General features: G+C 38.4%; 1 protein-coding gene across 1 annotated transcript in view; it reads right to left on the minus strand.

Annotated features, from left to right (window-relative positions):
* Positions 1-13,248, minus strand: part of Cyp2c69 (cytochrome P450, family 2, subfamily c, polypeptide 69) — a 44,110-nt gene that overhangs the window by 9,078 nt on the left and 21,784 nt on the right. Inside the window, exon 6 of the mRNA NM_001104525.1 lies at positions 8,079-8,220. Coding sequence (NP_001097995.1) covers positions 8,079-8,220 — 142 coding nt within the window. The remainder of the gene's footprint in view (positions 1-8,078; positions 8,221-13,248) is intronic.

The following is a 13,248-nucleotide window of genomic DNA, read 5'->3' on the forward strand; positions in this document are numbered from 1 at the left end:
TAGCAGAAAAGAACATATCAGTTATATCTATATCCTATTTACAAATACAAGTAGATAATGAACACACACACACATACCATATACACGTGAATGCCCACCCATGCGTCATTCGTAGATTATCATACTTTGTAATATAGACAAATTGTGGAAAGAGATATATAAATATGATTCCCTATCTCTAATATAAGAGTTTGTCTAAATTATTGATATACTTTTTGAATAATGCATACTGTTCACTTTAGTTTTTAATTGTCTCTTTCATGATTTATACTTACTTCCAAGTATTTCAGTGGATGTTTCAGCTCCTACAATAAATATGCACTGAATGAAGACATGAGAAGACACAGTACATCTGTGTTTTCCCTCATGCTCTGTTCATTCCTGAAGCAACTCCCAAGTCAATCCCAAATCTGAGGCTTTCTACTTCTAGTACCCAGCACACTCTGTGAAAGTGTAGACTTTGCTCATAGGCTATAAAGGTATCTGGAGCAAATTGCTTTGTGGAAAGTTACTTTAGACAATTAAATGGAAAACCTCCTACAGGGTGTCATAAAGAAAGTAGGATAGGGAGCAAAATTTACAATTGAAGATCTAGCTTTAAATTTTTTCTTTTCTACGCATTAGATAATCACCAGCTACTCTTGAGAAAGCTGGTGCAGTGGCACTATTTTAATGCATATTGGGAATAAACCTGAAAATCTTTGTGCTTTCATTCCATTCCTTACTACCTGGTCTTTATAGTGTTATTTCTGATGGCTATTTGGAAAATATGTCTTTGCAAAACACAGAGATGTTTATAGTACAATACAATCTGGGTGGTAGATTCAGTTGTTGATACTCATGAAAGGGTGGAAAGAGCTCTGAGACTATTCAACATTGCCAGTTTTCTACTTTCATCTTCTTCATTATTCTTCCTGTGTCAACCATTCAATGTTCTTTACACATAGATTTCTTTCAATTTTAAAAGAAATTCGAAGATTTATGTGTTGGAAACTCTCATAAGAAGGGGGAAGTAATTAAGAGAATAGTGGGCAGAGCAGCCTCTGGTTCCCAACCTGATTTTCTACTTAAAATTATTAGATACAAAAAGGGACCCTTAGAGACCCAGGAGAGGCACAATACGTATTTGCTATTCTATAGCAATTATTCAAGTATATAGTCCCTAATAATCTTACAGAATCTCGCCCCTGCCCCATGATGATTGTATTATTCTTGTATTATGAAGGATTGTGTTGTTTACTGTTGACTTTATTTGCTAGTCTAAATCAACAAATTCTGTCTTATAATTCTGCTATTGTCATTTCAGCGGATATTGGCAAAGGATGGAAGGCATGTTTCATTAATGTGAAACACCTGGTTCTATTTAAAACTAAAAATTTTACAATAATGTTATTTATAACATGAAATTTTGGTATATTTGCAAAAATATTGTTCATCAAACTTTTTTTATTAGACAATTTCTTCATTAACATTTCAAATGCTATCCCCAGAGCCCCCTATACTGTCACACCATCCTGCTCCCCAACACACACACTCCTGCTTCCTGACTCTGCCGTTCCCCTGTATTGGGACATATGATCTTTGCAATACCAAGGGCCTCTCCTCCCATTGATGGCCGACTAGGCCATCCTCTGCTACATATGCAACTAGAGACATAGCTCTGGGGGATACTGATTAATTCATATCATTGTTCCTCCTATAGGGTTGGAGACCCCTTTAGATCCTTGGGTACTTTCTCTAGCTCCTTCATTAGGGGCACTGTGTTCCATCCAATAGAAGACTATAGAAGACTGAGCATCCACTTCTCTTTGCCAGGCATTGGCATAGACTCACAACAGAAAGCTATGTCATGGTCCTGTTAGCAAAAACTTTCTTGCATATGCAATGGTGTCTGGGTTTGGTCGTTGTATATGGGATGGATCCCCGGTGGGGCAGTCTCTGGTTGGTCTTTCCTTCCATGTTAGTTTCAAACTTTGTCTCTGTAACTCCTCCATGGGTATTTTGTTCCTTATTCGAAGAAGGAATGAAGTATCCAGATTTTGGTCTTTCTTCTTCTTCAGTTTCATGTGTTTTCCAAATTGAATCTTGGATATCCTAAGTTTCTGGGCAATATCCGCTTATCAGTGAGTACATAACCTGTGTTTTTTGTGACTGGGATACCTCACTCAGAATGATATCCTCCAGATGCATCCATTTTCCTAAGAATTTCATGAATTCATTGTTTTGTTTTGAAATTTATACAAAGAAAGCTTATTTTTTCTTCATTCTATTTCTTAATTAGGTATTTTCTTCATTTACATTTCAAATGCTATCCCAAAAGTCCTCCATTCCCTCCCCTGGCGCGACTCCCCTTCCCCCCCACTCCCATTTCTTGGCCCTGGCGTTCCCCTCTACTAAGGCATATAAAGTTTGCAAGAACATGGGGCCTCTCTTCCCAATGATGGCCAACTAGGCCATCTTCAGATACATATTCAGCTAGAGACACGAACTCCAGGGGTACTGGTTAGTTCATATTGTTGTTCCACCTATAGAGTTGCAGACCCCTTTAGCTCCTTGGGTACTTTCTCTAGCTCCTCCATTGGGGACCCTGTGTTCCATCCATTAGCTGACTGTGAGCTTCCACTTCTGTGTTTGCCAGGCCCTGGCATAGCCTCACAAGACACAGCTATACCAGGGTCTTTTCAACAAAATCTTGCTGGTGTATGCAATGGTGTCAGTGTATTGAGGCTGATTATGGGATGGATCCCCTGTATGGCAGTCTCTAGATGGTCCATCCTTTTGTCTCAGCTCCAAACTTTGTCTCTGCAACTCCTTCCATGGGTGTTTTGTTCCCAATTCTAAGAAGGGGCAAAGTACCCACACTTTGATCTTCCTTCTTCTTGAGTTTAATGTGTTTTGCAAATTGCATCTTGTATCTTGGGTATTCTAAGATTCTGGGCTAATATCCACTTATCAGTGAGTACATATCATGTGAGTTCTTTAGTGATTGGGTAACCTCAGTCAGGATGATGCCCTCCAGGTCCATCCATTTGCCTAGGAATTTCATAAATTCATTCTTTTTAATAGCTGAGTAGTACTCCATTTTGTAAATGTACAACATTTTCTGTATCGATTCCTCTGTTAAGGGAACTCTGGGTACTTTCCACCTTTCGGATATTATAAATAAGGATGCTATGAACATAGTGGAGCATGTGTCCTTATTACCAGTTGGAACTTCTTCTGGGTAGATGCCCAGGAGAAGCATTGCCGGATCTGCCGGTAGTGCTATGTCCAGTTTTCTGAGGAACTGCCAGACTAATTTCCAGAGTGGTTGTACCAGCTTGCAATCCCACCAACAATGGAGGAGTGTTCCTCTTTCTCCAAATCCTCACCAGCATCTCCTGTCACCTGAATTTTTTATTTTAGCCATTCTGACTGGTGTGAGGTGGAATCTCAGGGTTGTTTTGATTTACATTTCCCTGATGATTAAGGATGTTGAACATTTTTTCAGGTGTTTCTCAGCCATTCAGTATTCCTCAGGTGAGAATTCTTTGTTTAGCTCTGTACCACATTTTAAATAGGGTTATTTGATTATCCGGAGTCCATCTTCTGGAGTTCTTCATATACATTGGATATTAGTCCCTTTTCAGATTTCAGATTGGTAAACATACTTTCCCACTCTGACGGTGGCCTTCTTATCTTATTAACAGTGTCTTTTGCCTTACAAGAGCTTTGCAATTTTATGAGGTCCCAAATCTTGATCTTGCAGTACAAGCCATTGCTGTTCTGTTCAGGAATTTTTCCCCTGTGCCCATATCTTCAAGGCTTTTCTCCACTTTCTTCTCTAAAAGTTTCAGTGACTCTGCTTTTATGTGGAGTTCATTGATCCACGAAGACTTGACCCTGCATCCCTGGAATGAAGTTTACTTGATCATGATGGATGATTATTTTGATGTGTTCTTGCATTCAGTTAGCGAGAATTTTATTGAGAATTTTTTTATCAATATTCATTAGGGAAATTGGTCTGAAGTCCTCTCTTTTTGTTGGGTATTTATGTGGTTTAGGTATCAGAGTAATTGTGGCTTTTAAACAATGAATTTGTTAGAGTACCATCTGTTTCTATTTTGTGGAAAAGTTTGGGGAGAGCTGGAATTATGTCTTCTTTGAAGGACTGATAGAATTCTGCACTAAACCCATCTGGTCCTGGGCGTGTTTTTGGTTGGGAGACTATTACTGATTGCTTCTATTTCTTTAGGGGATATCGGACTGTTTTGGTCATTAATATGATCTAGATTTAACTTTGTTAACTGGAATCTCTCTAGATATTTGTACATTTCATCCAGGTTTTCCAGTTTTGTTGAATATACCCTTTTATAGTAGGATCTGATGATCTTTTGGATTTCCTCAGGTTCTGTTGTTAAGTCTCCCTTTTCATTTCTGATTTCGTTAATTAGGATACTGTTCCTGTGCCCTCTAGTGCGTCTGGCTAAGGGTTTATCTATCTTGTTGAACCAAGCTCCTGGTTTGGTTGATTCTTTAAATGGTTCTTTTTGTTTACACTTGGTTGATTTCAGCTCCAAGTTTGATTATTTCCTGCCATCTACTTCTCTTGGGTGAATTTGCTTCCTTTTGTTCTAGAGCTTTTAGGTGTGCTAAAATATAGAATATGTTCTCTCTAGCTTCTTTTTTGAGGCACTCAGACCTATGAGTTTTCCTCTTATGAGTGCTTTCAGTGTGTCTTATAAGTTTGGGTATGTTGTGGCTTCATTTTCATTAAACTCTAAAAAGTCCTTAATTTCTTTCTTCATTTCTTCCTTCACCAAGGTATCATTGTGTAGAGTGTTCTTCAGCTTTCACGTGAATATTGACTTTCTATTATATATATTCTTATTAAAGATAAGCCTTAGTCCATGGTGATCTGATAGAATGCTTGGGATAATGAGAATATTTTTGTATCTGTTGAGGCCTGTTTTGAAACCTATTATATGGTTGATTTTGGAGAAAGATCCATGAGGTGCTGAGAAGAAGTTATATCCTTTTGTTTTAGGATAAAATGTTCTGTAGATATCTGTTAAATCTATTCATTTCATAACTTCTGTTAGTTTCAATGTGTCTCTGTTTAGTTTCTGTATCCAGAGTCTGTCCATTGATGGGAGTGGGGTGTTAAAGTCTCCCACTATTATTGTGTGAGGTACAATATGTGCTTTGAACTTTCCTATAGTTTCTTTAATGATTGTGGCTGTCCTTGCATTTGGAACATAGATATTCAGAATTGAGAGATCATCTTAGAAGATTTTACCTTTAATGAGTATGAGTGCACCTTCTTGTCTTTCTTTTTTTTTTATAACTTTGGTTTGGAAGTCAAGTTTATTGGATATTAGAATGGCTACTCCAGCTTGTTTCTTCAGACCATTTGCTTGGAAAATTGTTTTCCAGCCTTTTACCCTGAGGTAGTTTCTGTCTTTTTCCCTTAGGTGGGCTTTTTGTAAGCAGCAAAAGGTTGGGTCCTGTTTATGTAACAGTCTTTTAGTTATGTCTTTTTATTTGGGGATTGATCCCATTGATATTAAGAGATATTAAGGAAAAGTAATTGTTGCTTTGTGTTATTTTCCTGGTTATTGTTTGGATTCTGTTCTTGCAGATGTCTTCTTTTAGAACTGTTGAAGGATAACTTTTTTCTTTTTCTGGGGTGTAGTTTCCATCATTCTTTTGGTGTTTTTCCATTATTATCCTCTGAAGAGCTGGATTCATGGAAAGATATTGTGTGAATTTGGTTTTGTCATGAAATACAATGGTTTCTCCATCTGTGGTAATTGAGAGTTTTGCTGGGTATAGTAGCCTGGACTGGCATGTGTGTTCTCTTAGGGTCTGTATAACATCTGTCCAGGATCTTCTGCTTTCATACTCTCTGGTGAGAAATCTGGTGTAATTCTAATATGTCTGCCTTTATATGTTACTTGACTTTTTTCCCTTAGTGCTTTTAATATTCTATCTTTATTTAGGGCATTTGTTGTTCTGATAATTATGTGTCAGGAGGAATTTCTTTTCTCGTCCAGTCTATTTGGAGTTCTGTAGACTTATTGTATGTTCATGGGTATCTCTTTCTTTTGGTTAGGGAAGTTTTCTTCTATAATTTTGATGAAGATATTTGCTGGCCCTTTAAGTTAAAAATCTTCATTTTCATCTTATCTAATTATTGGTAGGTTTGATTTTCTCATTAAGTCTTGGATTTCCTGGAAGTTTTTGGCTTAGGATCTTTTTACATTTTGCATTTTCTTTGATTGTTGTGTCTATGTTCTTTATGGAATCTTCTTCATCTGAAATTCTCTCTTCCATCTCTTGTATTTTGTTGCTGAGGCTCACATCTATGCTTCCTGATTTCTTTCCTAGGGTTTCTATCTCCAGAGTTGTCTCCCTTTGGGTTTTCATCTTTTCTACTTCCACTTTTAGATCTTAGATGGTTTTGTTCAATTCCATCACCTGTTTGGTTGTGTTTTCCTGTAATTCTTTAAGGGATTTTTGTGTTTCCTCTTTAAAGTCTTCTACCTGCTTCACGGTGTTTTCATGTAATTCCTTCATTGATTTTTGTGCTTCCTCTTTAAGGGCGTCTACCTGTTTACTAGTGTTCTCTTATATTTCTTTAAGTGATTTATGCATGTCCTTCTTAAAATACTCTACCAGCATCATGAGATATGATTTTAGATCCAAATCTTGCTTTTCAGATGTGTTGGGGTATCCAGGGCTCACTGTGGTGTGTGTAAAGTTTAATGATGATGCCCAGTGGTCTTGGTTTTCTTTTAGTAAAATTTTTTTCATTTGCCTTTCAACATCTCGTAATCTCTGGTATTGGATGTTCTAGCTGTCTCTGGCTGGAAGTTGTTCCTCCAGTGATTCTCTAGCTTCTGTCAGCACTCCTGTGAGAACAACTCCTCATGTTTCCCAGTCATAGAACACTCTCTGCAAGCAACCTCTCCTCTTTCAGGGAAGGTACACAGAATTCTGGAGCTCAGATCCACCTTCTGATTCCTAAGGTCAGAGAGCTCCCTGGAGGCCAACTCTCCTCTGTCACAGAATGTGTCCAATGGTCTGGGTCTCAGCTCTGTCTCCTGACTGAGAATGAAGGCCCAAATGGACCCTGTCCAAGAAGCTTTGTTGCTTCTGCTGCCCATGTGCTAGGGCCTGCCTTTGTCCTTTGACCCTATTGCTGCTATCAGAGACCTCCGGGTTTTTTGAACTAATGCTGTGTTCCACTCACCAGTGATCTCAAGATCCAGGTTGTGCTAGAGTGCCTGCAGTGTGCAGACTCCTCTGGGGACCTTGGGACCCTCTGCCGAGATTGCACCTAAGATGGCACAGGGGTGGCATGGACCAAAACAAACACCAGCTACTGGTCAGGCAGGTGTTCTTTGTCCCTGTTCCTGCTAGCACAAAACCCTCTGGGTTTTTTGGAACTGATGTTGCATTACACTCACCAGTGATTTTAAGATCCAGGGTGTACTAGGGTGACTGCAGTGTGCAGAGCCCTCTGGGGACCTTGGGGGCCTCTACTGAGATCACACCCATATGGCATGGGCTCATCAGACATTTTATAGAACATGATAAAACTCTCTATTCTCTAAATTTGACACCATAACCTTGACATCAAGGGCAATACAATTATAATGAAAAAAAATGTAAAATGCTTCATAGAAAAAAAAATTCCGAGGAAATTGCTTTAAATATTGGACCTTATTTTATGCTTTAGTGAGCTGAGTTTTCTTTTATGTACCCCAGAATTAGATTTATCACAATGAAGAAAGCAACTGCAAGAATCCATCTGCTATGAAAGCTTGAATTGGAGGAAGAAGCATAATGCAACCATAGCCCAATATATGCTCTAGATGCTTAGAACAGATCACCTTCCAGAGAACTCAAACAAAGTACTGGCCTTGATGGCTTTTCAACTGCTCAGGTATCTTCATTTACTTAGTCAACATTTTCATTAAAGCCAATGGGACTGAAAGTTGAATACTGACATTTTGAATAACAATGTGCAGGACACAATCTGCATTGTCCTAGAAACTTTTAGGAATGCTGTGCTTCATTACCTGTATTCTTACCTGTGATGTGTGTGTGCTTCATCAAGAGCAGGAGAGCAAATCTCATCGTTGAGCTTAAGGTCTCTGTCCCACCAAAAACCAGATCAGTCACCAATGTTGCCAGGTGTTCAATGGTATATTCCATGTGCTCAATGCCTTTATCCTAAGAACATTTTGATTCCATTATCTGATAAGTATTGTCTTTGCACAATCAATTATAATTGAATAGACAATTTTTGACAAATATATATTGTTGATAACACAGAATCTAAAATGTTGATCAGTGGCAAAACATTTATACCATTTCAGAGACTGTGGTGTAGATGGTCTAAACTTCATTTTCCACACTTATTTTCCCTGTTTGTCAAAATTGCATTCTGAAGATGATGTTCTTAAGATGTGTGTGTTTGTATGTGTGTGTGTGTGTGTGTGTGTGTGTGCAATGGATAATCAGTCTACAGAAAATATGAAAAAAGCTAATTTGGTTTGTTTTTTAGTCCTACAACATGGAGTCTAGTCTTACTTACCACATGTAAGAAAGATTTATGTTTCAACTCACCTGAACATAAAGTGATACATTTATTCAAAGAAAGCCAACACAGTAAACATTGTAAGAATATTGAAAGGCACTTGACTCTAAAGCTTTACATCTTCACTATATCAATATTGGGTAACAATGAGTTTCTTTGTACCTGACTTCTATAGATCCTTTATATTTTTAAGGCATCCATAGCTAAACGTTCCCCTATTGGTTAGGAAGTACAATTTGATTTAGTACAAATAGGAAAGTTGGAGCCATTATCTTAGCTGCTTCAAGTCTGTATGAAATTTTCCCTTTAATTTGTTCTCAAAGTTTTTTTATGGACAAGCAATAGCTGCAGGCTCTGCACAAAGTTCAAATTTTATAAACAATGTGATGAATCACTCCTAGCAAGATTAGTTATGTTCACAGGCAGTACAACTAGGCTCCACTCTATATGAAAGGCAATTATCAATATGATCTTTATAAAATGTAAGGGTTGATAACTTATATGTTAAAAAAAAATTCTATGTTCACAAAGACAGAACATGACACATTTGTGACCTGCAAAAAAATAAAGCAGAGAACGAGAGGAATGCAGGTGACAAAGATGCAAAGATGATATGCTACAAGATTGTCAACAAGGTTATAGCTTTAAATATTAAGGCAGGAGCAGAAATAGAACATAATTATTTTCTAACTGTCATCTCAATATCATCATGATCCCTAGATGGCCTTCAGTGTGTATAATGTTTTATAACCAACCCTAGTAAAAGTACTAGCATTCTCTGTATTGATACCAACATGACAAAGACACTCATCTCCCTTTCTAATGTAGCTTCACGGATTTATCTAACTATAAATGTGGCATTTATAGCTTGAAAATATCTTCAATAAACAATGCTGGTCAAACTGGGGTCTGTATTTAGGAGAATGAGTATAGATCCATATTTATCACTTTGCACAAAGCTCAAGTCCAAATGTATCAAGGTCTTCAACATAAAACCAGATACATGAATCTCTTTTTTGGTTCTTTTTCTATTTTTGTATTTTATTAATTAGATATTTTCTTTATTTACATTTCAAATGTTACCCCCTTTCCTAGTTTCCTCTCCCAGAGTTCCCTATCCCCTTCCCCTCCCCCTCCCCCTGTTCCCTGACTCACCCATTTCTGCCTCCTGGCCCTGGCATTCTCCTATACTGGGGCATAGAACCTTCATAAGACCAAGGGCCTCTATTCCTATTGATGGCTGACTAGGCCACCCTTTGCTACATATGCAGCTACAGACATGAGTCCCACCATGTGATTTCTTTGATTGAGTTGGCTGACAGGAGCCTGATACAGCGGTCTCTTGAAAGGCTCTACCAGTGCCTGGCAAATACAGAAGTGGATATGCACAGCTATTCATTGGACAGAGCAATGGGTTCACAATGAAGGAGCTAGAGAAAGTACCCAAGGAGCTGAAGGGGTTTGCAGCCCCATAGGAGGAACAACAATATGAACTAATCAATACCCCTCACAACTCCCTGGGACTGAAGCACTTTTTATTAATCATGTTATTTGTTTACATTTTAAATTTTATCCCCTTTCCAGTTTCCCATCTGCCAATTTTCCATCCCATTCCCCTCTATTTTGTCCCAACTAGGGTGTACCCATCTATCCACTGACTCACACCTCACACCTTTGGACTCCCACTTCTCTGGGGAATCAAGTTTCCACAAGACAAAGACCCTCCTCTCCCACTGATGCCAGATGAGGCAGTCTTCAGGTACAAATGTGGTGGGACCCATGGATCAGCTTATATATACTCTTTGGTTGATGATTTAGTCCCTGAGATTTCTAAGGGGTCCTGAGAATTGATACTGTTGTTCTTCCAATGGGTTTGCAATCCCATTCATCTCCTAAAGCTTTTTCCCTGACCCTTCCATTATGGTCCCCAGGCACAGTCCAATTGTTGGCTGTGAGCAACTGCATTGGTCTTAGTCAGGTGCTTGCAGAGCCTCTCAGAGGACAGGGATACAAGGTTCCAGTCTGTAAGCACATTATTTTAATAGAGGAAGGCGACTGATTTGTTTGAGGTAATTTTATATTCAGTCAATTTATTGAAGTTACTTATCAGGTTTAGGAGTTCTGTGGTGGAATTTTATGGTCACTTAAGTATACTATCATATCATCTGCAAATAGTGATAGTTTGACTTTTTTTTTCCACTTTGTATCCCTTTGACCTCCTTTGGTTGTCCAATTGTTCTGGTTAGGAAGTCCAGTGCTATATTGAAGAGGTATGGAGAAAGTAGGTAGCCCTCCAGAGACTACCACCATCTTGGTATTCAACACATATACAGAAGCCAAACCCAGATACCATTGTAGATGCCAAAAAGTACTTGCTCAAATGAGCCTGATATAGCTGTCTCCTGAGAGGCTCTGTCACAGCCTGACAAATAGGCAGATGGAGGAGTTAGAGAAAGGACTGAAGGAGCTGAAGGGGTTTGCAACCTCATAGGAAGAACAACAATATCAAACAACCACACACCCCCCATCACTGCCAGAGCTCTCAAGGACGAAATCACCAACAAAGTATGTAGCAGATGATGGCTAGTTGGCCATCAATGGGAGGATAGGCCCTCAGTATTGAGAAGATCATATTCCTCATGACAGGCGAATGCCAGGGACAGGAAGCGGGAGTGGGTGGGTTGGGGAGCAGGGCAGGAGGAAGATATAGGAGGCTTTTGGTATACCATTTTAAATGTAAATGAAGAAAATATCTAATAAGAAATTGCCTTAATAAACATTTTTAAAAGAAAAAAAGTGTACACATCGAGCAACCCATGACTCCAGCCACATGTGTAGCAGAGGATGGCCTTGTTTCAGGCATCAGTGGGAAGAGAGGCCCTTACCCCTATAAAGTCTCGATGCCTTAGTGTAGGGGTTTGACAGGACAGGGAAGCAGGTGTGGGTAGATAGGTGGGGAAGCACCCTCATAGAAGCAGTGCTATGTGAGATGGGATAGGGGTTTTTCTGGAGTAGAAACTGGAAAAGGATCTAACATTTTAAAAGTAAATAAATAAAACATCCAATAAAATGATAATAATAATAATAATAATAAAAAGTTTTCCCTGCTTTCCCTATGTCCTAAACTTGTGCTCTTCTCCTGCTCTCCTCCTCCTTTTGCTCTCTCCCCTTGCTCCCAAAGCTCTTACTTCCAATTTGCTTTACCATGAATGCTTTAACTCCCCAGGCCTTTGCAATTTAATCTTCCCAGTTTTTGTAACGTTTCTAGGAGAGTAGATAACATGGTTATTCCAAGTACTCTAATTTTTTTTACAAAAGTTCATTAGATATTCAAACATAAATTTATATCATGAATTGAATAAGTTTACAAAAGTGAATTTTTAAAAGCATATCTATTAAAAGTGGTTATCTAATAAACATTCATTATCTTTCACAAGATGAATAGGTTCATTGAAAATTAAAATCCATAAATTTTGTGACTATGGTATTATTAAAGTTTTGTATAGATAAATCCAGCCAATTTTGTGTCTTCTGTCCTTGCACTTATAATAAATCCTTTCTTTTCTTTATTTCCTAATATCATTTTAGGAATACTTATAGAATCTTCATTAAGTATTAAGAAATTATCCCTTTGTATATAGTACTTCTATAAAAGAGTACAACTTTGTTGCTCTACAGAGGGGAGGATTAATACTTAGTTATATACATGAAAAGCAAATTAATATCAAAAAATTTTCCTCAAATGAAATCTTCTTACCCTAGCCTAAAGAACCAAAACCATCATAGCTTTACAGTTCATGGTAGAACAATCTTAGGAAGATTACATGCTAACTTTAACTTCTCCAAAATGGCTCCTGGCAATTTATAAAATATAGTGTTACTCAACTGTTCAAAATGACTAATAAAGCTTAAAAAATAATTGTGTGTAGAATACTTGAAAACTATATATAAGATCACTGTAATATAATCATGCCCAATGATCAAGTCAGCTTCATTACAGTGATGTACACGTCTTTTTTTTTTTTCTCCATTTTTTATTAGGTATTTCGCTCATTTACATTTGCAATGCTATACCAAAAGTCCCCCATAGCCACCCACCCCCTCTCCCCTACCCACCCACTTCCCTTTTATGGCCCTGGCGTTCCCCTGTACTGGGGCATATAAAGTTTGCGTGTCCAATGGGCCTCTCTTTCCGGTGATGGCCGACTAGGCCATCTTTTGATGCATATGCAGCTAGAGTCAAGAGCTCCGGGGTACTGGTTAGTTCATAATGTTGTTCCACCTATAGGGTTGCAGATCCCTTTAGCTTCTTTGGTACTTTCTCTAGCTCCTTCATTGGGGGCCATGTGATCCATCCAATAGCCGACTGTGAGCATCCACTTCTATGTTTGCTAGGCCCAGGCATACTCTGACAAGAGACAGCTATATCAGGGTCCTTTCAGCATAATCTTGCTAGTGTATGCAATGGTGTCAGCATTTGGAAGCTGATTATGGGATGGATCCCCGGATATGCTAGTGTCTACATGGTCCATCCTTTTATCTCAGCTCCAAACTTTGTTATTAATAGTCTCCCAGCCAAAAAAAGCCCAGGACCAGATGGGTTTAGTGCAGAGTTCTATCAGACCTTCAAAGAAGATCTAATTCCAGTTCTGCACAAACTA

Source organism: Mus musculus, chromosome 19, assembly GCF_000001635.26.
Source record: "Mus musculus strain C57BL/6J chromosome 19, GRCm38.p6 C57BL/6J".
Lineage (NCBI taxonomy): Eukaryota > Metazoa > Chordata > Mammalia > Rodentia > Muridae > Mus > Mus musculus.